This window comes from Artemia sp. Qi Xiang Cuo, chromosome 3, assembly GCF_049724085.1.
Source record: "Artemia sp. Qi Xiang Cuo chromosome 3, ASM4972408v1, whole genome shotgun sequence".
NCBI lineage: Eukaryota > Metazoa > Arthropoda > Branchiopoda > Anostraca > Artemiidae > Artemia > Artemia sp. Qi Xiang Cuo.
Window position 1 is genome coordinate 20,643,599 of NC_142796.1, and position 26,081 is coordinate 20,669,679.

The following is a 26,081-nucleotide window of genomic DNA, read 5'->3' on the forward strand; positions in this document are numbered from 1 at the left end:
CGTTTTTAAGTTTTGACGTTGCTCCTTACTTTCAGTTGAAGAAACTTTTTTTATAATTTAATTTCTGATCGCGGGAGGCTGGGCACGGTTGAAGTTGTTTTCATGTAAGAATACCCTCCACCTCTTCTATGGAAAATTCCCCCCTCAAGACAATCCCATTCCTGTCAACTTTTGGAAGGTGTTTCTTCATTATTCGATAATCAGACAATTTTCTCAAACCCATAGCTTTTGACTGACAGCACTAAAGTTAATGAATCCTAAATCTTTTGGAAACAGCCTCTATTTTCTGTCCGTTTTAAGTTTTGACGTTGCTCCCTACTTTCAGTTGAAGAAACCTTTTTTTTATAATTTAATTTCTGATCGCGGGAGGCTGGGCACGGTTGAAGTTGTTGTCATGTAAGTATACCCTACACCTATTCTATGGAAAATTCCCCCCTCTAGACAATCCCATTCCTGTAGACTTTTGGAAGGTGTTTCTTCATTTTCCGATAATCAGACAATTTTCTCAAACCCATAGCTTTTGACTGACAGCACTAAAGTTTATGAATCCTAAATCTTTTGGAAACAGCCTCTATTTTCTGTCTGTTTTTAAGTTTTGATGTTGCTCCTTACTTTCAGTTGAAGAAACTTTTTTTTATAATTTAATTTCTGATCGCGGGGAGGCTGGGCACGGTTGAAGTTGTTTTCACGTAAAAATACCCTCCACGTCTTCCATGTAAAATCCCCCCCTCAAGACAATCCTATTCCTGTCAACTTTTGGAAGGTGTTTCTTCATTTTTCGATAATAAGACCATTTTCTCTAACCCATAGCTTTTGACTGAGAGCACTAAAGTTAATGAATCTTAAATCTTTTGGAAACAGCCTCTATTTTCTGTCCGTTTTTAAGTTTTGATGTTGCTCCTTACTTTCAGTTGAAGAAATTTTTTTTTAATTTAATTTCTGATCGCGGGGGGGGGGGGGGCTGGGCACGTGTTATGTTTTTTTAACGTAAAAAAAACCTCCACCACTTCCAAGGAAAATTCCCCCCTCAAGACAATCCCATTCCTGATGTAAAAATTTGAATCAAACACTTTTAGGATATCAAATGACCTTACTGAAAAACTACCGTATTAAAAAAAAATATATTAAGTTTATCATACGACCTAAATTATTTCATCAGATACGCGAGCACTCATAAATGATCCTTTTGAAATTCTGCTAACAACATCGATGCTCAAGGTAAAAGTTTTAATCAGACACTTTTAGGATATCGAGTGTCCTTACTAAAAAACTACTGCATTATAAAAAAAAATTAAATTTATCACACGACCTAAATTATTTCACTAGTTTTATTTTGCATGATATTTCTAAAGCCAATTACGATGAAGATATATCTTCAAGGTCAAGGATATAAGAAAAAAAAAAGTTCTGGATATTTTTTGTCAGTTTGCAATTTACGCACTAATATCAATATCACTAACAATTCTATTTGAACTCTCTCCAATTTAATCAAATTGGTCTCGAAAGGGTTTATGATAAAAAAAAAACTGCGCCAGCCGTGCTGGATGTGGTTTTAAAAAACTCATCTGGTCGAAAGTATGTTTGTTGTCGTTAATGGTTTTCAAAGATGTAAAAAAATTATGGAGAATACAATTCTTTGGTTCAAATCTGAAACTTTAGTCTATTTTCGGATCGAAAAATAAAACTATTACTATAAAATCTGAGCTAATAAGGGTTTTTTGAAAGGGTTAGATAAAAACACACAGAATGTGGCATCGTTCCATCTTGCCCCCTATCAATTCTGAGTTTTGGCTAGAATTAGACAAAGCCCGTTTTAATCACCAAGCTTTTTTTTTTCAGATACGACACGTTGAAGTTTGGTTCCAAAAAAGGACCCCCCAAATTGTAGGTTTCAGACAGCACACACCTATGAGAGACTAAGAAACCTAGCTCTGAAAAGCCCAAATAGCATCTCAAACTATAGGTTTCAGACAACACACACCTACAAAAGGCTATGAAACCTATCTCATAAAAGCCGGAAATAGCAAACTACCCACCTCAAATTGTAGGTTTCAGACAGCACACACCTTTGAGAGACTAAGAAACCTAGCTCTGAAAAGCCCAAATAGCCTCCCAAGCTATAGGTTTCAGACAACACACACCTACAAAAGGCTGTGAAACATAGCTCATAAAAGCTAGAAATTGGAAACTACCCACCCCAAATTGTAGGTTTCAGGCAACACACACATATAAAAGGCTATGAAACCTATTGCATAAAAGCCTTAAATAGCAAACTACCCACCACAAATTGTATGTTTTATACATAACTAACCTTGGAGAATGTAAGAAACATCGCTCTTAAAAGATATAAATAGCTCACCACCCGCCTCACATTGGAGTTTGAAGACAACACACACCTTTAAGAGACAAAGAATACTAGATCTGACCATTCTAAGAAGTACCTCAAACTCACGGTATAAGACAATCAACACCTAAAATATACTATGAAACATAGCTCATAAAAGCCGGAAATAGCACACTACCCACCCCAAATTGTAGGTTTCAGACAACACACACCTATGAGAGACTAAAAAACCTAGCTCTGAAAAGCCCAAATAGCATCCCAAACTATAGGTTTCAGACAACACACACCTACAATAGGCTATGAAACCTAGCTCATAAAAGCTAGAAATAGCAAACTACCCACCCCAAATTGTAGGTTTCAGACAACACACACCTATGAGAGACTAAGAAACCTAGCTCTGAAAAGCCCAAATAACATCCCAAACTATAGGTTTCAGACAACACACACCTACAACAGGCTATGAACCCTAGCTCATAAATGCTAGAAATAGAAAACTAACCACACCAAAGTGTAGGTTTCAGACAACACACACCTATGAGAGACTAAGAAACCTAGCTCTGAAAAGCCCAAATAGCATCCCAAACTATAGGTTTCAGACAACACACACCTACAATAGGCTATGATACCTAGCTCATAAAAGATAGAAATAGCAAACTACCCACCCCAAATTGTAGGTTTCAGACAACACACACCTATGAGAGACTAAGAATCCTAGCTCTGAAAAGTCCAAATAACATCCCAAATCATAGGTTTCAGATAACACACACCTACACGATCGCAATGAATGGTACTTATTATCAGAAAAAACGTCAATTGCCAAAAAAAAAAGAAAAAAATAACCCACGCCATGCTGAATGTGCTTTTAAAAACCCATCTGGTTTAAAACATGTTTGTTATCGTTAACCATTTCCAAAGATTGATATTGTTCCAATTTATAATAAATATCTCGTTTTTTTTTTTTTGCAATGTTCACGTGTAAATACACTGTCTCAAGCATGGGTTTTTCTTGCGCAATTCATGTGTAATTGCATGTAAGTTTCGTGGTGCCTATTGCCTCAGATGTAAGTTTCCATGTAAGTTCAGCAGTGCCTATTGCCTCAGATGTAAGTTTCCATGTAGGTTCAGTGGTAATTATTAGCACATTACTATTATTGCTGTGATGTAAGAAATATGATTAGAGAATGACAAGCATGAGTCAATAAATACACCAAGAAACTTGGCAACCTCCACTTGTGGGAAGATGTCGGAGGAGTACTTCAGATCAAGACCAGGTTGGATTACGTCCTTGTTGTAGGGGGCTCTGAATAATACTATTTGACTTTTTTGCTATTAATGTTCATGTTATTCGTAAGGCACCACGCCTGTTCAGAAGGACTTAGGCAGAGGTCATTGCTGATGGTAAATTGGTGCCAGTGATGAAGAAGTTGCTGTCATAAGCAAATAGTACAGGATACACTGAAAGGCCCAGGTCCATAACAAGATCATTGATATATAGGAGAAATAAAATAGAGCCTAGAACAGAGCCTTGCGGGACACCCCTCCGAACAGGTAAGGGCTGAGAGGATACTCCACCTAAGCTCACACTCTGCACCCTTCCAGATAGATAAGAATCAAACCAAGAGAGGGGAACACCACGAATACCGTAACTATTTAATTTACTTATTAAAATACTATGATCGACCGTGTCCAAGGCCTTAGAGAAATCCAAAAATAAGCCCAATACAGTTTTTTAAAGCCGAGTTGTGAGCGTATGAACTGTGTGGCGTCAATTAGAGCATGAGAAGTTGAAAATTTCGGCCTAAAGCCATATTAGTCAGGAGAAATCAAGGAAATGGAGTGCTGACTGTCAAACAGAAAGGGAGACAACCGTCTGAAGATGATTCTCTCGAGCACTTTGGATATAACAGGAAGAATTGAGATTGGACGGTAATTACCTATCTCAGTTGGATCACCCTTTTTGAGGACTGGAATAACAATGGCTGACTTTAGTAAATCAGGGAAAACTCCGTGCGTTAAAGATAGGTTGGCAATATGCTCGATGGCCTCGTAAACAAAAGAGATATGGTCTTCAGGAGCTGATTGCTTAATCCAAGACAGTCAGGTTTAAAACTAATAGGGAGAGAACCGATAATTTGAAGTACCTCATTGCTATCAGTTGGGCAGAAAAACATGGATTTAGAATTGAAGCAAGGGAATACAGCCTGTAAGGAGGAGCGGGAGTCAGTATGAGCAACATTAGAAAAATAATTATTAATTATTAATAATTGTTTTGATATTAATTTTAGAGTGTAGAGGTAGTGGTTGCGAAGGTAGTGACAAGTAAATAGAAAATGGTCTGACAGATCCGAAAATATTATATTTGAGGACAGGGAAGTGTACTTGTATTTGAGGACAGTGTGGTACCACCCGGCTGAAGTGACAACCCTCGCCCTAAACCGACCACTCTGGAGAAGACTGACGGCGCTGACGACTGGCTCCTTCTACGCTGGCGACGCTGACGAGCAAGAGCTTTAAGTAAGTAAAGTAAGTGGCAGAGCCTCCCAATTTGTTTTATGGGCCGGTCCACCTCCCCGCCTTGTCAATAAAGTAGCATATTCTTCAGTCGTAGTGTAATTTTGTAATTTTTCCTCTGTTAAAGAAGTAGCTTCAAACGATAGGAGATTTCCGATATCTCCAAAGTCTCCTCCTACTAAAACATCCACTGCTAGCGTAGGTACTAAACTTACTCTTATTGTTTTTCTTTGGACCGTACCGCCCTTTTTTGCAATTTCTATTCTTACACAAGCAGACGGGTATGGATGCTTGTCTCCATAATAACATAATGTTGTAATTTTATTTTTTTGTCTATCTCCGTTCTACTAATTAGGTCAATTCGCGCATAGGTTTGGTCACTGCTGGAATCAATTGCCATTTCTACTAATTCCCCATTCAATTTTCCGTATATTTTATGCGACTCTGCAAATGCTTAATTTTTTTCCTTATTATGGGTCATGGCCCAGGCGGTTGTTTTATGTGGTTTTTGGTCTTGTTTACCGGAGCAGTTTCTTGCAAAATGCCCCGCGGTACCACAATTATAGCTAGTTCATTCTCCTTGCGCTGTGTTACAGTGTCTATTTTCGTTGTACTCTCTATGTTTAAATATGTCTGTGTTCTCCTATTCCTCTCTTATATGGGTCCACCTATTTGTAATATCCGCCAGTTGTTTACTTGTGTTGGGGTTTTTTTCTTTCAAATATATTCTCAATTCTCTATGGGTAATTTCTAAAAACTGTTCCATTACTGTTTTATCTATTATTTCCTTTATCTTTTCTTTTATTTCTTCCAGGCCTTCTAACATTCTATAGTTTTCTAACTCTAGCCATTTTAAACACATATCTTGCAATTTGTACCCGAATTCTTTACAAGTTTCGTTGTCTAGTTTTCTTTCGCTTCTAAATCTCCTTTGAAAGTGCTCGGGGGAGAGTTGAAACTTTTCAAAAATGGCTTGTTTAGGTCTTTCAAAATCTCTTGAGTATTCCATTGGTAATGCTTTATATGCAATCTGTGCTTTGTAGTTAAGGAGGGGCTGTATTCTTGTCACCCAATTTTCTCTCGGTAATCCGCTTAATTCCACCGTTTTTTCAAAATTGTATATGTATAAATATACATCTTCATTTTCTTTCATTGGTTGAAGGTTTACTGCCTGCATTATCTCTATTGTAGACGATTTCTGAGGCTCTTGGTAATTCCTCCCTGCAATCATTTCCATTATGTATTTTCTTTCCTCTCTGTCTGCCTCTTCCTTTTTTTCTTTGACTATTCTATCTCTTTCTCTTTGTTCTTTATCTTCCTTCTCCTTTCGTTCTCTGGCTATCCTATCAGCCTTTTCCTTTTGTTCTCTAGCTACTTTTTCTTCCTTCATGAAATTTAATAGTTGTTGTGTCATATCTATTTGAGTACTCCTTCGCGAGCCCCTGCTGGAAATTGAACTTCTACTACTGGTGCTACTTGGCCTACTATGATTCTCTCTGTTTTTATATCCTCTTAATTCGTTTTTTTATTCTCTTCGTTCTATAACTATATTTTATTTTACCCTCAACTCCCCTACATTTTGTACTTCACCTGAAGGGTAAGTTGGTTTTATTTTATTCGTCCTTTCATATAGTGAGTTTTTTTCATGTATTATTACCACTGTTTCTTTTGTCTGGGTTTCTCTATCTGGGTATAATTCTATCTGAAGTTGCCTTAGACATTCTTCTTCCTCCCTGGTTCGTACCGGGGATCGCTCTATTACTGATTTTGTTTTGAAGATTTTCTCTTCGCCCGTGTCAGAAATGCCTATTTCACCTGTTCAGTGATATAAGGTTCTATCTCACGGTGTTTTTCTTTGAGACATTCCAGCAGGATTCGTACCCAATTGTGTGTCTGAATATAATTTTGTTTTACTGCAATGGATCTTGTCTGACAATTTTATTTTTCTACAATTATTTCAAAGTTTACTGAAAGTCTTTAGTTTGGACAAAGGTCCTTTTACCAGTGTCTCTTCTTATCTTTTTGTTAAAAATTGTTTCCTTTTAATTTGCCGATTATACGTGGGTGGCGCAGCCTCCCTTGTCTCACAAGTTAATTATTCGCGTGATCTATTGATTCTTAAATTTTATTACCTATTATTATCCGACTAGGCACAGCTCAGATAAAAAATTTCTCTTTGCGATTTTTTATATAGCCTATGTAACCACAATAGGCTACTCTTGTAGGCTAAATTACTAATCTCTTCGAAAACGCGGAATTTTTTTATTATCAACGCTGTTAATAATTCCTGTTCTCGCTGCCACCACTTCGTAGTGCTAGCTACCGCTGGCACCAATGTTCGTAGTGCTAGCTACCACTGGCACCAATGTTCGCGGTGTTTAGTTACAAGTGTTATACTGGTAGGCCACAACACCACTGGCGTGGTAATATACGGGTGTCACCACTTATTGGAGGGGAAAGCCCCGGCCCCAAATTATAATGCTATGCCCGTGTCTACAACACCGGTTCTGCAAATATCGGGTTTGGTATTACCCTATTTACAGTATACCTAACCTGTCCCAGGGTATGATAACGCGATCGAGTGGTCAAATAGCTACTTTCTAAAGCCAAATGTACCCGACTTGGGTTACGGCTAGAAAATCTCTTAACTCTCTCCTTGGAGGTAACAACCCTTCCTGTCAGTATAACAATGACTGCACCTCGTAGCTCTATTCCTATCCTGCCTGTGCTACAGTAGTTAGTTCACAGTTTGTAGAAAATACCTTATCTGTATTCTTGCAAAAGGTCACGATAGTACCACACAAATATATATATCCCCAAATGGGGTCACAACGCAGACTAAAAAATAATAATAATCTTTAAACACTGTCCGTAGGGGTGGACCATCACTTGGCCCAGCCAATCAGCTACATCCCCATTCAAACCCAATTTTACCTCTTAGATTTATCTTTCAATGACTCCCAAACCAGGAAGTACGAAAATAGAACTTAATTCAAAGCCTTACTTATTGCAAAACCACTATCGCTTAGTAACGGACTTTAACCTGTCTTTTAAAATTATACTATAAGAAAATGTAATTAAGAAAACGAAAAAAGGTCATTTATCTGAAAGGAAAAAAAACAGGGGTTGGAACCTCAACAAGGGGGTTCTCCCCCAAGTCAATACCTCGCTCTTTACGCTACATTTTTTTTAGTGCTTTCAAAAGAGCTATCTATTCTAATTATACGGCCTTTGTGATTCAGGGGTTTGTGAATTAATTTTTTTTTTAACTTTTAACGCAAAGAGCGTGGTATTGACTAAGGGGAGAACCTCCTCATATACGTAATAACATATACGTAATAAAATAAACAATAAAAAAAACAAGCGATACGGCTCAATCGTGATCGAAACTTTTAAAAACGGAATTTTGATGTCAATTAACGTATCAAAATAATGTGCTTATAATGCTGATTCTAAGTATATAAATTTTATTAAGTTTAGTATTACTCATCAAAGGCTACGAGCCTGAGAAAATTTGCCCAATTTTTTAAAGAGGGGAGAAACATCCCGTAAAAGTGAAAGAATTTTAATGAAAATCACACCGTCAGAGTCAGCGTATCAGAAAACCCTATTACATAGGTTTCAAGCTCATATCTGCAAACATCTGCAACTTTGTATTTTTTGCCAGAAGAAAAATACACGAATATAGAAGTTAGTTACGTAAGTTAATTTGTAAATTACGCATAACCAAATTTAGAGACCTCCATTTAACCAAAGAAAAGTAAAATTTTTCTGCAAATTTTGTTTACTTATTCAACGACGGTGACCCAAAGTAAAAGCTGCATTAACTAAAAAACGATCAGAATTTAAATAATAAAAAAACTTTTTTAAAACCGAAAGTAAGGAGCGACATTAAAACTTAAAACGAACAGAAATTATTCCGTATATGAAAGGGGCTGTCCCCTCCTCAACGCCTCGCTTTTTACGCCAAAGTTTGACTCTATCACGCAACTTTATTTTTTAAAACAATAAGAAACTTTAGCGTAAAGAGCGAAGCGTTGAGGAGGGGACAACCTCTTTCATATACGGAATAATTTCTGTTCGTCTTAAGTTTTAATGTCTCTCCTTACTTTCAGTTTAAAAAGCTTGTTTTTTTTTATTTAATTACGTCAAAAGGGCAGACACCATTGAATGAAATTAAATCTTTAAACTTGAGCCACTTATCCCGGATGCTTCTGATGTTAAAATTAACTAAAAAAACAAGTTGTTTTAACTGAAAGTAAGGAGCGGCATTAAAACTTAAAACCAACAGAAATTATTCCGTATATGAAAGGGGCTGTCCCCTCCTCAGCGCCTCGCTCTTTACGCTAAAGTTTGACTCTGTCTCACGACTTTATTTCTTAAAACAATAAAAAACCTTAGCGTAAAGAGCGATGCGTTGAGGAGGGGACATCCCCTTTTACTTTCGGAATAATTTCTGTTCGTTTTAACTTTTAATGTCACTACTTACTTTCAGTAAAAAAAAACTTGTTTTTTTTTTTAGTTAATACATCAAAAGAATCAGATTTTTATGATGATTTTAAATATATAAGTTTCATCAAGTTTAATCATATCCATCTAAAGTTACAAGCCTGAGAAAATTTGCCTTATTTTCAAAAAAAGGGAAAAACACCCCCTAAAAGTCATAGAATATCTAATGAAAATCACACCATCAGATTCAGTGTATCAGAGAACCTTGCTGTAGAAGTTTCAAGCTCCTATCTGGAATTAAATAAAAAAAACAAGTTTTTTAAACTGAAAGTAAGGAGCGACATTAAAAACTAAAACGAACAAAAATTATTCCGTATATGAAAGGTGCTGTCCCCTCCTCAACGCTTCGCTCTTTACGCTAAAGTTTTTTATTGTTTTAAAAAATAAAGTTGTGAGACAGAGTCAAACTTTAGCGTAAAGAGAGAAGTAGAAAGGCCTTATTGACTCGTGGCAGTACAAAATTCGGTTATCAAAAGAATGTATCTCCTATCAGTACACCATATATGGGCATAGAGTCCCTAGGGAGAACACTTGGTTAATCAAAGTGGGTCAATGACACTTCTTTCAAGATCTTGCTTTGTCGTTGTTGTTGTTTTGGCCAAGTGCACGCTCGGGGTGAATGTTAAGATCCAGGAATAGGAAACAGGATCACGCAATGACCTCAATTCCCCTTTCGTGAATCAATAATTCCCCTTAGAAATAACAAATTAATTCCCCTTTCTTGACGAATCAATCAACCGTGACATCATCTGTCAGACATTAAAAAACTTCGCCCAGAAACAATTCTACAGGAATAGACCCAAGACATTAATAAACTTCGCCCCGGAAACAATTCTACTGGTCGAACTCCAAAGATATTAATAAACTTCGCCCTGGAAACAATTCTCCAAGAAACATCTTAGAGATGAATAGATTAACGCGGGAAAGGGTTTCTTAGTAATTTCAAATGTGACAGCGCAGGGATGCCAAAAACAAAAGGAACACGCTGAAATTACGTTTAGAGATTATTTGGGTGAAACCATTTTAGACATTTTAGAGAATTATTTCGGCGAAACAGTTAGAGACATTTTAAAAGATGATTTTAGAAGATGTTTTAGAAGAGGTTTTGAGGGTGAAACTCTCATAGTAATTACTCCTTCATAGTAATATCCCTTCTCATATGAAATTTTCTTCCATAGAAAGATCCTCCCATGTAATAATCGAACCACCCTCTCCACCTACTACAAAAAAAAAAAATCCCCCCTGAAAACGTCTGTATACTTCCCAATAACCAATACTATATATAAACATTGGGCAAGGTTCATAACTTTCTCCCGGGGACAGTGGGGGATTAATCCTCCTCAAAGACATAGTTATTATATTTCTTTGACCATGCTGAACAAAATGGCTATCTCAAAATTTTGATCGGGTGACATTGGAAAAAATGAGCGTGGGAGGGGGCCTAGTTGCCCTCCATTTTTTGGCCATTTCAAAAGGGCACTTGAACTTTTAATTTCCGTTCAAATGAGCCGTTTTGCGATATTTTAGGACCTCTGTGTTGATACAACCACCCCTGGGGAAAAGAAAAAAAAAACAAATAAACACGCATCCGTGACCTTTCTTCTGGCAAAAAATACAAAATTCCACATTTTTGATAGGAGCTTGAAACCTCTATTGTAGGGTTCTCTGATACGCTGAATCTGATGGTGTGATTCTCATTAAGGTTATATGACTCTTAGGGGGTGTTTCTCTCTTTTTCGAAAATAAGGCAAATTTTCTCAGGCGCGTAAACTTAATGAAATTTATATATTTGAAATTAGCATAAAAATCCAATTCTTGTGATGTATCTATTGGTATCAAAATTTCGTTTTATCGGAATTTTTTCGGTTACTATTGAGTTGGGTCACTCTTTACTTACAGTTTGTCACCACGAACTGTTTGAAACAGCTGTATGCTTAAAATTATTCTTAATAAATGTTCATAAGGTCTTCTGAATAAGTTCATCCGTTATTTAATATAAAATTTTGGCTATTTTTCTAATTAAGCCAATTCCTGCACATGCATAAGTAACAAAACTTCATCGGACCTTGTCTAACTAGCAACGTTTCATTAAGAGTTGTCACTCCTTGCAATTAATGCGGCCTTTTTTAAAGAGCCCTGGTTGCTATGAACTTTCTTTTAAAAGGATTGTCCGGTTTTTCCTTTCCCAAATAGCACCAAATGCACTAACATTTTTTGTATTCCTTTACATCGTTGATAGCTAAAAAATAGGAGCAAAAAACAGCAGATTTCCAAAGATCATCAGCCCCCCTTCCCTTATAACTTGCATACAAATATGCGTGTTACTGTTATATCAGTCTTGCCATGTTGAATTAAATACCATAAAACAATGATAATTTTTTTATTACCATGTAAACTTCCATGGATTATTGCCTTAATGCTTTGCAACAACGCCCATCAGTGATCAATACTGTCATGAAAACAAATGGAAAAAATAGTTTATAAAAGTAAATGCTCAATAATTACATCTACAAAAAATGCCAACACAATTTTGCAAATTTGCAACTTATCTCTGATTAAAAATTATTTACGAAGGTATTTTGAGTTCGTCCTAGCGGGAATGCGAGGGGCCCTGGTTTTGCAAGGAACTTGAGTCGTGGTTTGACATTATTTCAAAATTAGTGTCATAGAGGGTCGAAATTGTATTTAATTTTGCTCACATTTAAATATGTTAGATATTTGTGAATGTTTCTAATCTATACGGAATTTGTTAGTAAAACCATTCTGAACGGAACTGATTTTAGTTTGATTTGCGTTACTCTAACTTTATGGTCAAGATTTTTGAGTTTTTAACGTGAAACATCCACTAATATTTTTAAAAACTAGAAATATTAAATAGTCTGAAGAAAAAGAATTGACAATATTTTAGTGTCTCACCCACCATAACAGTTTTTTTTTACTGCTTCTTGTTCAACTGACTGCATGGGTCAATAGGTTTCTTAGCCTGGTGGTTTCAATGAAAATACGAGAGAAAAATACACTGAGAAAACTGTTGGCATGTTAAATTAGTAAAGCTGGATTGATTGTTACATATATACTTAAAAAGGTTATTTCCTGCAAGTTTCATCAGTACTTGCTTTTTCTGTATGACTTGGGCACAGTATATTATAAATTACTGTGGACTTGTGGACCTAATTATATAAACTGTGGACTTGGGAGGGGAGTTAAAGCGTGCAAATTACGTCCACAGTGGCTGCAATTGAGAAGAACAGAGGGCATTAGCCCCCCTCAAGATTGCAACCATCCCACCCCCCTTTGAGAATGAAATATACATTTTTGGTATTTTCATTGAAAAATTTAAAGAAACCACAAAGGTGCTCCCCTACATTTAAAAACATTGCCCTCCGCCCTAAGTTCCACAACTTGGCGACAAAGTACGTAAATTTTCAATTTATTCAAACAATATTCCCTCTCCAATATTCCCTAATAAGTAGTAAAACTCTTATTAAAATTTGTTGCAAACTTTTAACTAAATCATAAATAAGAAGCCAAAATCTTTATTTTTCAACGGAAAACACGAAAAGAATACTTAATAAAGATTCCTTTTTATTAGCCAATAATCAAAAATGTAAACTAAAAATAGATATAAATTAATTTTAAAAAGCTTTTAAAACAGAAGTATTTCAAAAAAAGGAAAGAGCTGTATTGGGCCTAAAACGAGCAGAAATAAGCTCATATAATATTTGAAACTTAGATAAACAGAAGTTACTATCAATGAATAAATGAGAATAAAAATGAATAGAAATTACAATAAGTAATCAAGCTCTTTCAAAAATCTTTAATGTTACTTGCATTTCATTGAAAATGACATGCATTCGAAGAATATGGTTCTTATTGGTCAAAATATCAAACAACAACAATGAAATAAAAATTAATTAAAATAGATAAGATCAAAGGCAGCGCAAAAGCGAGCCTAAGTAAAGAGCCCAGTGGGTATAATGTATTATTTATTTTTGTAGTAATTTTATCACCAAGGCACTTTGTATGGAAGGAGTTGTTGCAGCAAGTTGGGAAGGAACTCATTCGATAGGAAATAGAAATAATTTAGTACCATTTTTAAGAGTTATAAATGATTGGGGGGAAACCAGCTTCCCTCCCACGCACCTTTGCCGCAAAGACATTCGATATAAATTCTTAGATAGCCATCTATTTCAGCATGGTTGAAATTTCCATTAACTATGTCTCTGGGGATGACAACTCCTCTCCCTCCACAAAAACCTTGGGGCAGGGGCTCTAAAATATGCAAATCACCCATTGTTTACATAGTATTTGTTGTAAGAAAAGGGGAGGCATGTTTGACCTTTTGCGTCCGTAAAGACAAAGGACACTCAGGTAAAGCTCTCAGGGAATGTTGACGGGATTACCGAACTAAAAGAGAACAAACTATGTTACATTAGTATTAACTAATGTAACGGGGTCATAAGGCAATTCACAATATTTTAGCCCTTTTGGAGGAAGGGGCCAAGGGAGTAAAAGTATCAAGAAAAAGATGTTGTAACGGAACGGCTCGTCAGCTACTTACCATTCAGTTATCTAAAAATCAGTTAGATCTACTTGGTAAAATCAATAAGCCCTGGTATGGTCAGAGTACCAAGGACACTAAATTAAAACATCTTTTGTCTTCTAGACACACATTAGGCCTGTTCATACCTGAAAACCACAATTTTAAAGCTTTTTTTAAGTTGTCTAAAAATCATAAAGGTATTTGGGGAATTCCACATACTTTTCAGTGTGTCCACGTTGAACCGTGAATATAAATAGGAAAAACAAACTACTAAACATTGTTAATGTTTTTCATCCTAAAATTCAAACATTACCAATCTGTTGATTCCCTAGGATAAGTAAACCTTTGAAGGAAAGCTATGCCTTCCTAAAATGTTTGGCCCAATATGCTTTTTGCCTTTTTTGCTGATTTTTTTCCAACACTTGTTACTTTTAAATTTTTCACTACCAAATACTGCACTACTACACATAGAGGTCTTTTTCATTAAAAGTTGAATTCCTGTTTTATACAATATTTCTAAGATTTATTTGGTAATAGGCTACAATTTTCCGCTTAACCAAACCAAAGAGTCTGATTTCATTTTGATACAGCTTCTTGATTTAATCATAAACCAAATTGAGTTACGGTTTACTTATAAAACCTAAAGTAAAATATTAAAAAAAAAATTACTAGTCACTTTTCCCGGTATCCTATAAGTTTTATCCATAGGCCTCATAAATACCCCGTGTGAAGGCAGTTTTATATTGTCATTGCATTATCTTGACTACAGGAAGAGCGATGTTTCTCACAAATGTACCTTTTTCAGCCCTATCAAACAGTTCGTGGTAAAAAACTGTAAGTAAGACGCGACCCGGCTCAATAGTAACCAAAACTCTAAAAACCGGTCACAAGCGGTTTTGACACCATTAGATACATCAAAAGAATCGAACTTTTTATGCTGATTTCAAATATATAAATTTCATCAAGTTTAGTCTCGCCCATCAAACGTTACGAGCCTGAAACAATTGGCTTTATTTTCAAAAAAGGAGGAAACACCCCTTAAAAGTGATAGAATCCTTATGAAAATAAACCATCAGATTCAGCGTAACAGAAAACCCTACTGTAGATCTTTCAAGCTCCTATCAGCAAAAATGTGGAATTTTGTATTTATTGCCAGAAGAAAGATCACAGATGCGTGTTTATTTATTTATTGTTTTTTTTCGTTTTTTCGTGTTTTTTTTTTCTGTTTCCCCAGGGGTGCTCGTATTGATCCAGTAGTACTAGAATACTGTGAATGGGCTGATCAATTTGGCCCCCTCCCGTGCTCAGTTCTTCACTGAAGTCACCGGATAAAAATTTTAAGATAACCATTTTGTTCGGCATAGTCGAAAATCTAATAAATATGTCGTTGGGGATGACTTAATCCCCCACAGTTTCCCGGGGGAAGGGCTGCAAGTTATGAACTTTGCCCATTGCTTACATATAGCCTAGTATTGGTTATTGGGAAGCATACAGACGTTTTCAAGAGGGACCTTTGTCTGGTGGGGGGGGGTCGGAGGAGGGGGCTACGTGGGAGAGTCTTTCCATGAAGAATTTTTCCTTGGGGAAGGGACATTTCTATGAAGGGGGCGCCAAATTTCCCAGCATTATTTAAAAAACAATCAGGAATTAAATTAAAAAAAAACAAGTTTTATCAACTGGAAGTAAGCAGCAACATTAAAACTTATAACTAACAGAAATTATTACGTATATGAGGGGGTTCGCCCCCTAGTCAATACTTCGCTCTTTACGCTAAAGTTTATTTTAATACTTTCAAAAGAGATATCAGTTCTAGTTAAACGGCCTTTATGATTCAGGTTTGTGATTCGAATAAAATTGGAATTTTAGCGTAAAGAGCGAGGTACTGACTAGAGGATGAACCCCCTCGTATGCATAATAATTTCTATTCGTTTTAAGTTTCAATGTTGCTTCTTACTTTCAGTTGAAAAAACTTGTTTTTTTTGTCTAATCATATAGAACAAACGACTAAAGAGAAGGGTTTAATTACACGACACACAAAAATACGTATTTTATATTTTTGAATCTATATTCTAATTTATTGCTCCCCTCCCCTTACAAATGTATGACGAACAAAAAGGGATTTTTGTGTGCATGTACATACAAAGGGTATATTTTTTTAATAATAAATAGGGTATAAAACAATTTCAAAACCTGTGGCATTACTTTTGAATCTGTTTATGTAGTTTATATGAACTTCTTGGCCACCAAAAATATGATTAAAGTATTCTACATTGCACTCCTTTTGCTGTACTCCAAATAAGTCTCTTATTAGAAGAAAAGAATTGTTACAGTATGGATCTGATGAAGGTACGTCAAAGTATCTGGTGGCCGCTCGTATATAAGTTGCTCTGGGAAATTTAAACCAGTTGCGACATTCAACAAGAGATTGTGAGCGTATGATCATTGAGCCATCGGCACTGTTTACAAAGGGGCAGTAACCACTGGCAAAGGATTTGGGAAGACAAGAAGGGTCATGCTTAAATGAAACATCAAATGCTATATAGCCTTGTTGGGCTCTTCGCATTTTCGACTGGAAGTCTACCACTAAATCAGGCTTTCCAACGAATTTAGAGCCTATCTTAACCATGTTCCCGCATTTCATCTGCTCATCTAATTCGTACAATTCCGAAACACATCTAATTCCGAAAAATTCAAATCTACATTGCTGAAAAATATGTTTTAAACTAAATGCTTTGATGGTAACAACAGCAACTTGGCATTTAGGAGGTTTAATCCACCAAATACAAATAAGATTTCTACTATCTTTTGCTGAGGCATAGGATCCGGGTGTTTCAACACTCCCTCCGCATGACGGCGGTGGATAAGCTGGTAGTGCGTCTGAAGTCATGTATTCACATTTCGTTCCTGAAGTTCCAAAAGGGCAAATACAAAAACAGTTTGGTCCTAGGTATCCGTGATTTATGCAGTTATTTTTTGTTTGGCATTTCTTTTCCCAAGATTCAATGCAGCCATAGGCTCGATTAATTACTAACTTATCATAGTGACTTACACTATGCAAATCAGACAAAAGGTACTGAAGACTTGGGTCACGAGGTAGCATTGTAGGTAAATTATTTTTGATATCCAGGGAAAATGCATACCATTGGTAATGCATGTTAGATAAATAATTATAAGGAACACTATAATCGAATAACACATCTTTTTTAAAATCCTTTTCATTTTGTCTTGGATAATTCCTTTTAAAAACTACTAGATTACGATCTCTGTCTCTTCGCTGATGCTCATGACTCAAGCCAAGAGCATGTCCAAGCTCGTGAGCGGCCAGCGTATCTGTCCAACAGCCATTGCCCAAGCTTAGCTCCTGCAGCCACGCATGGTGGACTCTTCCAATGAAAGAGTGGCATGAGCCAGGTTGATTAATAATAAAGAGCCTTGCTTCTCCGAGAAAAGGCAGCCTCGTTCCTGGTGCCCATGGAACAGTACGAATACAAGTATCTTCTTCCCATTGTTTGAAGCCTCTTGAAATAAAAGACGTATCGACATGACTAAAGCCCCGCGGATCAATTTGATAAGGAACTATAACTAGACCATTATTTTGTTTGGGCCAATGAAAATGTTTAGATATCATTGCCACTCTGTCTTTTAAACCAAGTTTCCTTAGTATCTCCCAAGATTCTTTTGTATACAAAATGTCTCCTACTACACGGTAGAATTTGGCATTCGCATTTTCATATGACACGTTTGAAGCTCTGGTACCGTTTATAGTTTCTAAATATCGATGCAAAAACCGTGAATCACCATCACTGGATATATTTTGGATCTCAAAGTCTTCATTTTTCTTAAGCTTGTTTGACTTATTGGTTTCTCTCAAATCAACTTTCCCTTCAGAAGAGATTACAGACCCACTGTCCACACTCAATGATGTATAAGACTCTGTTTGACGTATAGTTGAGACCTATAAATTGAAACCTATATGTAAATTAATGCATCGTATAATTCCTTCCGTACATTTACTAAATGTTAATAACTAGTACCCTTAATCTAGGCATGAAATTAACTTGAACAGGGATATAAGGGTGGGGGGAGATTGAAAATTAAATACAAATTGTTAAAAAGATCCTTAAAGCATGTCTCCAAATTGAGTTTCTTTTTGGGTATTTGGTGTCTTTAGCGCCATCTTAAAACCACAAGGACACTGGGCAATGAAAGCGAAAAATTTCTAGATTTTAGGGGGGCCGAATTTTATCTTAGTAATTTACAATAAAATCATCCGGCTTTGCATTACATCTCCTTTCAATGGAAAACTGAATTGTCAAATCGAAAGTCGGATGACCAAAATTTGATTTTGACTGAAAATCTGTCAATCCGATCATCGTTTTGGTTTAAAATTAACACTCTTTTTTCTGAGTAAGTTGGTCCACTGAGACTTTCTGACATTTTGTTTGTTATTTATTATTCCATTTTGAGTGAGTAGAATAATTACCAAGATTTTATCACTCCGTTTTTTACATAATTATTTTTAATATTGTTATTTTACTTTTATTTTTGTATTTTCTTTTTTTTTTCTGTGAATAAAAAACAGTGATAGCATAATTATAGTTCATATTGTAGTTAAAAGTTTTGCTGGAATGTTATTTCTTTTGGCGATCTGAAATTTTGACAATTTAGCACTGGACCATCGGTCATAAAAGTAAGTTTAGATTTTAAACAATATTCTAGATTATGAAAATTTGCTTTTCTCTTGATGACTGGCCAGTCTGATTTGATAGTCCATACTGTGAAATGAAAATGTGGTATAAATAAATAGGCTAATTCTGCAGTATTGAAATCCAATCTACGAATCATTGATAGCCATAAGTTTTTTTTTTTTTTTTTTTTTTTTTTTTTTTTTTTTTTTTTGCAGATCTTACCAGTTTTTTTTGCATATAGTCTTTGTCCGTTGCTGAGTCCTTCGTGGTCGGGTACGGCGAGAAGAGGATTAGCCTTGCTAATTATAGCTAAAACTCTAAGAACCGGCATTTTACCAACGGTAGATCCACCAAAAGCATCCAGAGGCGTAGCTCCAGTATTTTTATTGGGGTGGCAAACGGGGGTCTCCATTTAGAGAGTCAAGGGGTATCGGCTATATAATCATTTCTTCTGTAAATTATTGGAGGCAAATACCCCCCCCCAAAAAAAAAAGAAGAAACTTCACAAATGAAAGCATCTACTTTTTTATGCTGATTCTAAATATGTAAAATTCATTGATTTGGAAGTTACGAATCAAAAGCTCTTAGCATAGAATCTTCATACATAAAAATTAGTGGGGAGTTCCATTGAAAAGTGGTATATTCTGCTCCTGTAAATGGAGCCTTAGGTTTAAAAAATCGTAAGTCAAATCGCTAATTTATGATTCTGTTGGACAATTCTTCAATCATAAAGTCATTTTTACTATGGAATTAAATATTTTTAAAAAAGTTTAGCAACTGAAAGCAGGGAGCATCATTAAAACTCAAAACCAACAGAAATTATTCCGTATATAAAGTGGTTTTCCCCCTCCTCAATACCTTGCTCTTGACGCTAAAGTTTTTGGCAGGAATTAAGTCGTTTTGGTTTCTCCACTATTGCGGTATTGGAGTGTATGAGAATTTAAAAGCGATTTCCGTAGGGAAGGATTCTTATGTGCATTGGCAATTTGGTGGCTCTAAAATGGACAACCTTGAGCAAATTACAGTCACTCATAAAATGAGGTAATGCAATATACATGCTGTATTCTAGAAGGAGAGATGGATCAGTTTAGAAGAACCTTTTTGTAATTATTGCTGGTTTTCTGGAGCTAATAGTAGACCTGACTAGCCCTTTGACTCAGTTAGATTTTGCTACCGGTACTTCGCTGTTGTGGTATTTCAGCCTGTCATCAATTGTAACTTCAAGGTCCCTCTCATAGCTACTACTCTCAAAAACTTGTAATTTCATGTTTGGACTTGGAATATGACAGGATTGAAAAGGGGTTCTTATGACCAAAGTGGATAGTTTTGAATTTTAAGGGATTAAATTTAAGTTTTCAAGTTGTAGCATGTAAATAATTCTGTGGATAGAAAATTAAAAAAGATTTATCAATGTACTCATGGAGGGAATATTGTGCTGTCTATAGTGCATCGCTTTATTGACTTTTCTGAGAACGAAAGCAGCAACCCATATCTTGGATGATAAATACCCTTAAATTTATTAAGCACTAAAAATAGAGCTTATTATGGGTGCTTATAATTTATTACACACTTAAAAATAGTGCTTAAAACAGCACTTAAAATGGACGTTGTAACCATCCTAGCCGACTATTTTCCACGTTAGACTTGATTTCCTGTGTTCGTGAGGAAAGGGGTTCAAGTTCTGCTGTCGCTGATTATTAGGTTTGGGACAAGGGTCGATGGCGTGACTCTGTAAGCTCAGGCGGAGTTGACCCAGCCCTAACTGGGCTCCAGGAGAAATCTGGAGAACACGAAAAGGAAGGGTTTGCGAAAGCACAGGATGGCTGGCCCCCAAACCCCCATCGTGTATCCTGAATGAAGGGCCATGAAATAAAGATCAGTACCACCGGTAGGGGCTGCAAAATCTAGCCTTATTCTTTACTTTTATTCTTTAGCTTTTCCTAAAAAAGCAAACTGCTGTCCTAATTTTAAGAAAAGGGTCCAAACGGAAGAAGCTACTTTAGTCTTGCTCTTGCAGCAAAATTATAACTAAATGGTTTGGAGACCTAGAGGTATACTATGCCTATACCTAAAGGTATTCACAATATACTAATGACTTCTGTTTCCTTACTGCGGCATTTTCTAGGAAACATTGCTGGCAATACTAGAAAATATTTAGCAAGTATTCTCCTTGGTAGCCCATTAATGAAGGTTCTTTCATGGTATTCCAATTCCTTTGTAGATTTCTTAACCACCGGAACTAGCAAACAGCATCCCAGTTATATAAACCTTTGAATTTCTTTAGGAAAACATTCAGCAACCATATGACTGACTATGGATACACGGAGGCTTATCCTGGGTACTGAAGAACCACCTTTAGTTTTACTTCTTGTTTTCTGGAGATAAATGTGAGAAATAGAAAAAAGATTTTATAAATTTAATAAAAATAATATGCATAATTTTACTACCCAAATTTATGAAAAATAGTCTTTCGTTATCTTTTTTTACACCCAACAAAACTTTACTGAAAATTACACTCACAGTGCTTAAAATAATGAAATGACCCAGTGATGCATCTACTTAATAAACAAGAATAATAAATACAAATAGATGAAATCAGATACACAAACAAAAAAAGGTTTTTAACAATTACACAATTAGGGGACTTTCCAATTTCAAAACTGATGTATACCGCGTGGTGCGTGCCACGCAGCAAAGAATTGTGCCAAATTTTGTATAAAGATATGCGGTACTGTAGAAGTGTGCATTGTGCAACAGAAAAACTGCCGCACTAACATCTACACTGGGTGATGGAGAGTGAGTATCTCCTTCCAAATAACTTATAAAAATGGTCTTATATATATATATATATATATATATATATATATATATATATATATATATATATATATATATATATATATATATATATATATATATATATATATATATATATTATGTTTAAGAGGTAATTACTTGGCAAAAAAAAAAAAAAAAAAAAAAAAAAAAATGTCATCTTAATCCAGCAAATTAGACAAATGTGCACTTGAACGAGGTTTTGACCTTACTCATCTATCCAACTACCAAGGACCAAACAGTATAACCGCACCATAAACCAAATAGAAATTTCCAAATCCATGCAGAGTCGTCATCAATAAATATAAGTCGTTGTAAATTTACAAACAAAAGCACCTTAAATCTAGCAAAATACTTCCAAGTAGAACCTTCCATTAGGGCTCATAAGAAGAAATACCACGTGCCTTATGGGGTTTCGAGGCTTTACTTTCTTTACCCGGCACAGTGGAGCTTCTACCATAAGATCTATATGGTATTCCTATGTCAGGTAAAACTTGTGAAATACATGCATACTAGTAAAGCTATTAAAAATTACATACAAAAAGTGTTTCATTGTTTCCTTACTAAAATTCCAGAGGTCACTGGCTGAGACCATTCTGGAATAAATGAAGACTGGTCCAAATGTGTCTTTTACTGGTATCTGGAACCAATTACAAATTTAAAGATCATTAAGCTTGGTTGAAAACAATGAACAAATTCAAAATTACAAAAAAGAAAATTGAAAGAGAAATTATATTAAAATATCATTCAGTATTTCTTTACAATTTTTTGTATATTTACCTAAAAGTTCATGATACATAAAACTAAATTTTTTAAATTGCCAACTAATTGTTTTGGCAGAAAAACCTCTTAAGATTAGCTTTTCGCTCAGCTTTTTACATCTATTTTTAAAATCTGTGTAATTACTGCAAATTTTTGCATACCTAAATATTTGGGAATAATAAGCTAAATAAGTAATATTTGAATGTATATTACTTTCAAGGAATGGAAAATTAATTACTTCAAAATTAAAATCATCCGTTTTATTAAATATTTTAAAAACTAATTTATTATTATCCGAAATATTAATATTTAAATCTAAGAAATGGTCAGAGTGTCGTATCCCTCAGCTAGGCTCCAGAATTAACTCTTGTGGATAAATATTTTTTGAAATCTCAATAAACTCTGAACAATTTAATACTAAGAGATCGTCCAGATATATATATATATATATATATATATATATATATATATATATATATATATATATATATATATATATATATATATATATATATATATATATATATATATATATATATATATATATATATATATATATATATATATATATATATATATATATATATATATATATATATATATATATATATATATATATATATATATATATATATATATATATATATATATATATATATATATATATATATATATATATCTGGACGATCTCTTAGTATTAAATTGTGCAGAGTTTATTGAGATTTCAAAAATATTTATCCACAATAGTTAATTTCTGGAGCCTAGCTGTGGGATAGGACACTCTGACCATTTCTTAGATTTAAATATTAATATTTCAGATAATAATGAATTAGTTTTTAAAATGTATAATAAAACGGATGATTTTAATTTTGAAGTAATTAATTTTCCATTCCTTGAAAGTAATATACATTCAAATATTACTTATTCAGCTTATTATTCCCAATTATTTAGCCCAGTATACATCTGTATACATCTGTATACCAAATTAGCCCAGTAAAAAGAAATGGGCCTATCCAGAAATGAATATAAATTTGCAGTTTACAACATAATTTAGCTAGGATGAAAGGGAATACATTACTTAATGCCTGTTCTTATGCCCTTTCATAGTTCAATAATTGCTGCTAGGACAAATTCCATGTGTATCCCTTAATGGGACCTCAAAAGGCAAAACAGTCCTTCGTTGCCAAATTTTAAAAACATATTAAAAAAAACTGGCTAGTTAGGAAAAATTGCCATTTGCATCTGATTCAGGATTGGTAATTGTTTCCTTAGTTTAAACAGCAAAATGTTAAAAATAAAACATATTGCAGGATTTTTCAAAAAGAGTCTGAAACCAGTCAAAAATTACATCACAGCAAAACTGACGTCATTTTTGAGGGGTTTCTAGATCTTTAAAAAAAATTTACGTAAAAAACCGATATAGCTCTTCCTAAATAATGTTTGTCAATACGGTTTTTTTTTATATTTATCAATAGGGTCCAACATGTGTTGCGATCTCAAAACGAATGTGTTTCTCGGAGCGGATGTCCAAGCAGAAAATTCAGATATTTACGGTAGACAGACCGGAGTTTGGACTATCTGTCGAATGAACCAGTCTCATTACGTTAACAGAGAGATCCTTATATCTTGTCTGTATATGATTCCCAGATACTTAATAGATTTTCTCAGAAAATTTTTCCTTTCATTAAACAGTCCCATACGTACATTCCCTGCTATTCCCTTTGCTGGCCGAAGGTCTAAACTTTGGAATCTCTGTCTTTAGTGCATTGACTTGTATACCAATACTTTAATTCCCAAAAATCAGGATGCCAATCATTTCTTGTAAGGAAGCACAGCTGTAACGTAGCACCAGCGGCTAATTCTTTTTGTTATTCCTGAGGTCAGGGTTTTAAATATAATTAAATAAAGAAAAACAAGTTTTTTAAACTGAAAGTAAGGAGCGACATTAAAACTTAAAACGAACAGAAATTATTACGTATATGAAAGGGGCTGTCCCCTCCTCAACGCCTCGCTCTTTACGCTAAAGTTTTTTATTGTTTTAAAAAATAAAGTTGTGAGACAGAGTCAAACTTTAGCGTAAAGAGCGAGGCGTAATTCTTGTACAAGTCCCTTCTCCTTTCTATTAAACATAAAACTTTTTCACTAATATTCTTAGCTGCAGTCCTAGTTTTCTTCTCTAAGACACCATCAGCAACTTTACAAATTGTTTTCCTTAAATTATTCCAGCCATCTTCTCCATTTTCAAATTTTAAACTCTCAAGTTTAGTATTTAACTGTTCCTGGAACGTTTCTCTCAAATTCTCATCCTGAAGTCTACCAACATTATAACTTCCCAGAAGGTAGTTACCCTTCCGAAATTTTAGCTTTAATTTAACTCTAGACACTACTAGATGTTAATCTTTACTTTTAACATCAATAACAGCACTCCTATATACCCTTGAATCTTGTATTGATCCTGTCAGATTTCGTTTTACTATAGCTTAATCAATAAGGTGTGCTGTCCTACCATCACGTGAATACCATGTTAACTTATGAGGCATTTTATGACCAAACACAGTATTGGTTATAACTGGATTGTTATACCTACGAAATAGCAAAAGTCTGTATCCATTACTGTTTTTTTTTTTTTTTTTCCTACACCAAATTTATCGAGGCTAGGATACCATCTATCCCTATTTCTTCTGACCTGGGCGATAAAATCTCCTGGTGGGAGGCCAAAATAATTTCAATGATTTAAAGAACATGAAAATTGGAACTTGGAATGTTACGACGTTAAAAAAATGTTACGACGTAAAAAAAAACTATCGTATCGACTTTTTGACTGACGAATTCAGACGATTCGGACTGGACTTATTAGGAGTTTTAGAAACTCATATCCCAGGGGTAGGAAGCATGAAATTAGGTCATATAGAAATTGTTTACTCAGGCAGGAATGATGGGGTACATAGACAGGGAGTAGGGCTCGTGATGAATGAGAAAGGTGCTAACACTTGTTTAGGCTGGGAAGGTATTAATAATAAGAATACTAATCATTTTATGACTTAAGAACAGCTCCTGAAATATAAGTGTCATTTAAATAGAATAATAGGAAGTTTTTTTTTTTAAGTACTAAGAACTTTAGTATGAAGAGTGAAGTGTTGAGGAGGAGGCAGCCCTCTTAATATGCGTAATAGTTTCTGTGCGTTTTTAGATTTAATGTTGCTCCTTACTTTCAGGTGGAATAGCTTGTTTGTTTTTTTTAAATTCGTTCTCGGAAAAAGCAAAAACATTGAAGACTTATAGCTGTTTATTGCAGGCAATCCTAGTGTTGCATCTAAAAAAAAAAGAAAAATCTAAACAGTTTTGTATTTTTGTAGGTAGAGGTTTGATGCCTCCAGAGTAGGGTTTTTGATATGCCGGATTAGATTATTTTATTTTCATCAAGATTGCGTCTTTTTCCTTCCCACTTTCCTAATTAGTATTTCATTAGCAACATATTTCATTATCTATTGAGTAATCAGCTTTAGAATATAGCAGCTAACTATTACCGTTTGTACGAGTATATTACAAATAATCTGATAATAGTATATATTAAAATAATATATGGTCTATAATATATTATATGTATATGGCTATACAGGTGGTTTTAATCTTTAAATTAAAAAAAAAATCTTTGTGCCTGAATGAACTTTATTTTTGATCCAGTGATCTGAAGATAACACATAAGAAAACATTAAAGCAGACCAGCTTGGTTTGGCGTCTAAGTGGCTGAAACGAAAATCCTACGATGTTTTTTTTCTACTCGAGCAGAACTTTTATAGTTATTTTCTCCTTAAAACAGCTGCAAATATCCTATTTTATTCATTGTCAAACATTATTGTAAAATCCAGACCCAGTTAAAATATGGTGT

General features: G+C 34.8%; 1 protein-coding gene across 1 annotated transcript; it reads right to left on the bottom strand.

Annotated features, from left to right (window-relative positions):
• Nucleotides 1-16,062: 16,062 nt before the first annotated feature.
• Nucleotides 16,063-19,862, bottom strand: LOC148953843 (blastula protease 10-like). Its single transcript, XM_089085928.1, has 2 exons — nt 19,770-19,862; nt 16,063-17,862 (listed from the first exon to the last, which is right to left on the bottom strand). Exons 1-2 carry the CDS (start codon nt 19,860-19,862, stop codon nt 16,063-16,065), a joined length of 1,893 nt encoding a protein of 630 aa, XP_088942054.1.
• Nucleotides 19,863-26,081: the final 6,219 nt, after the last annotated feature.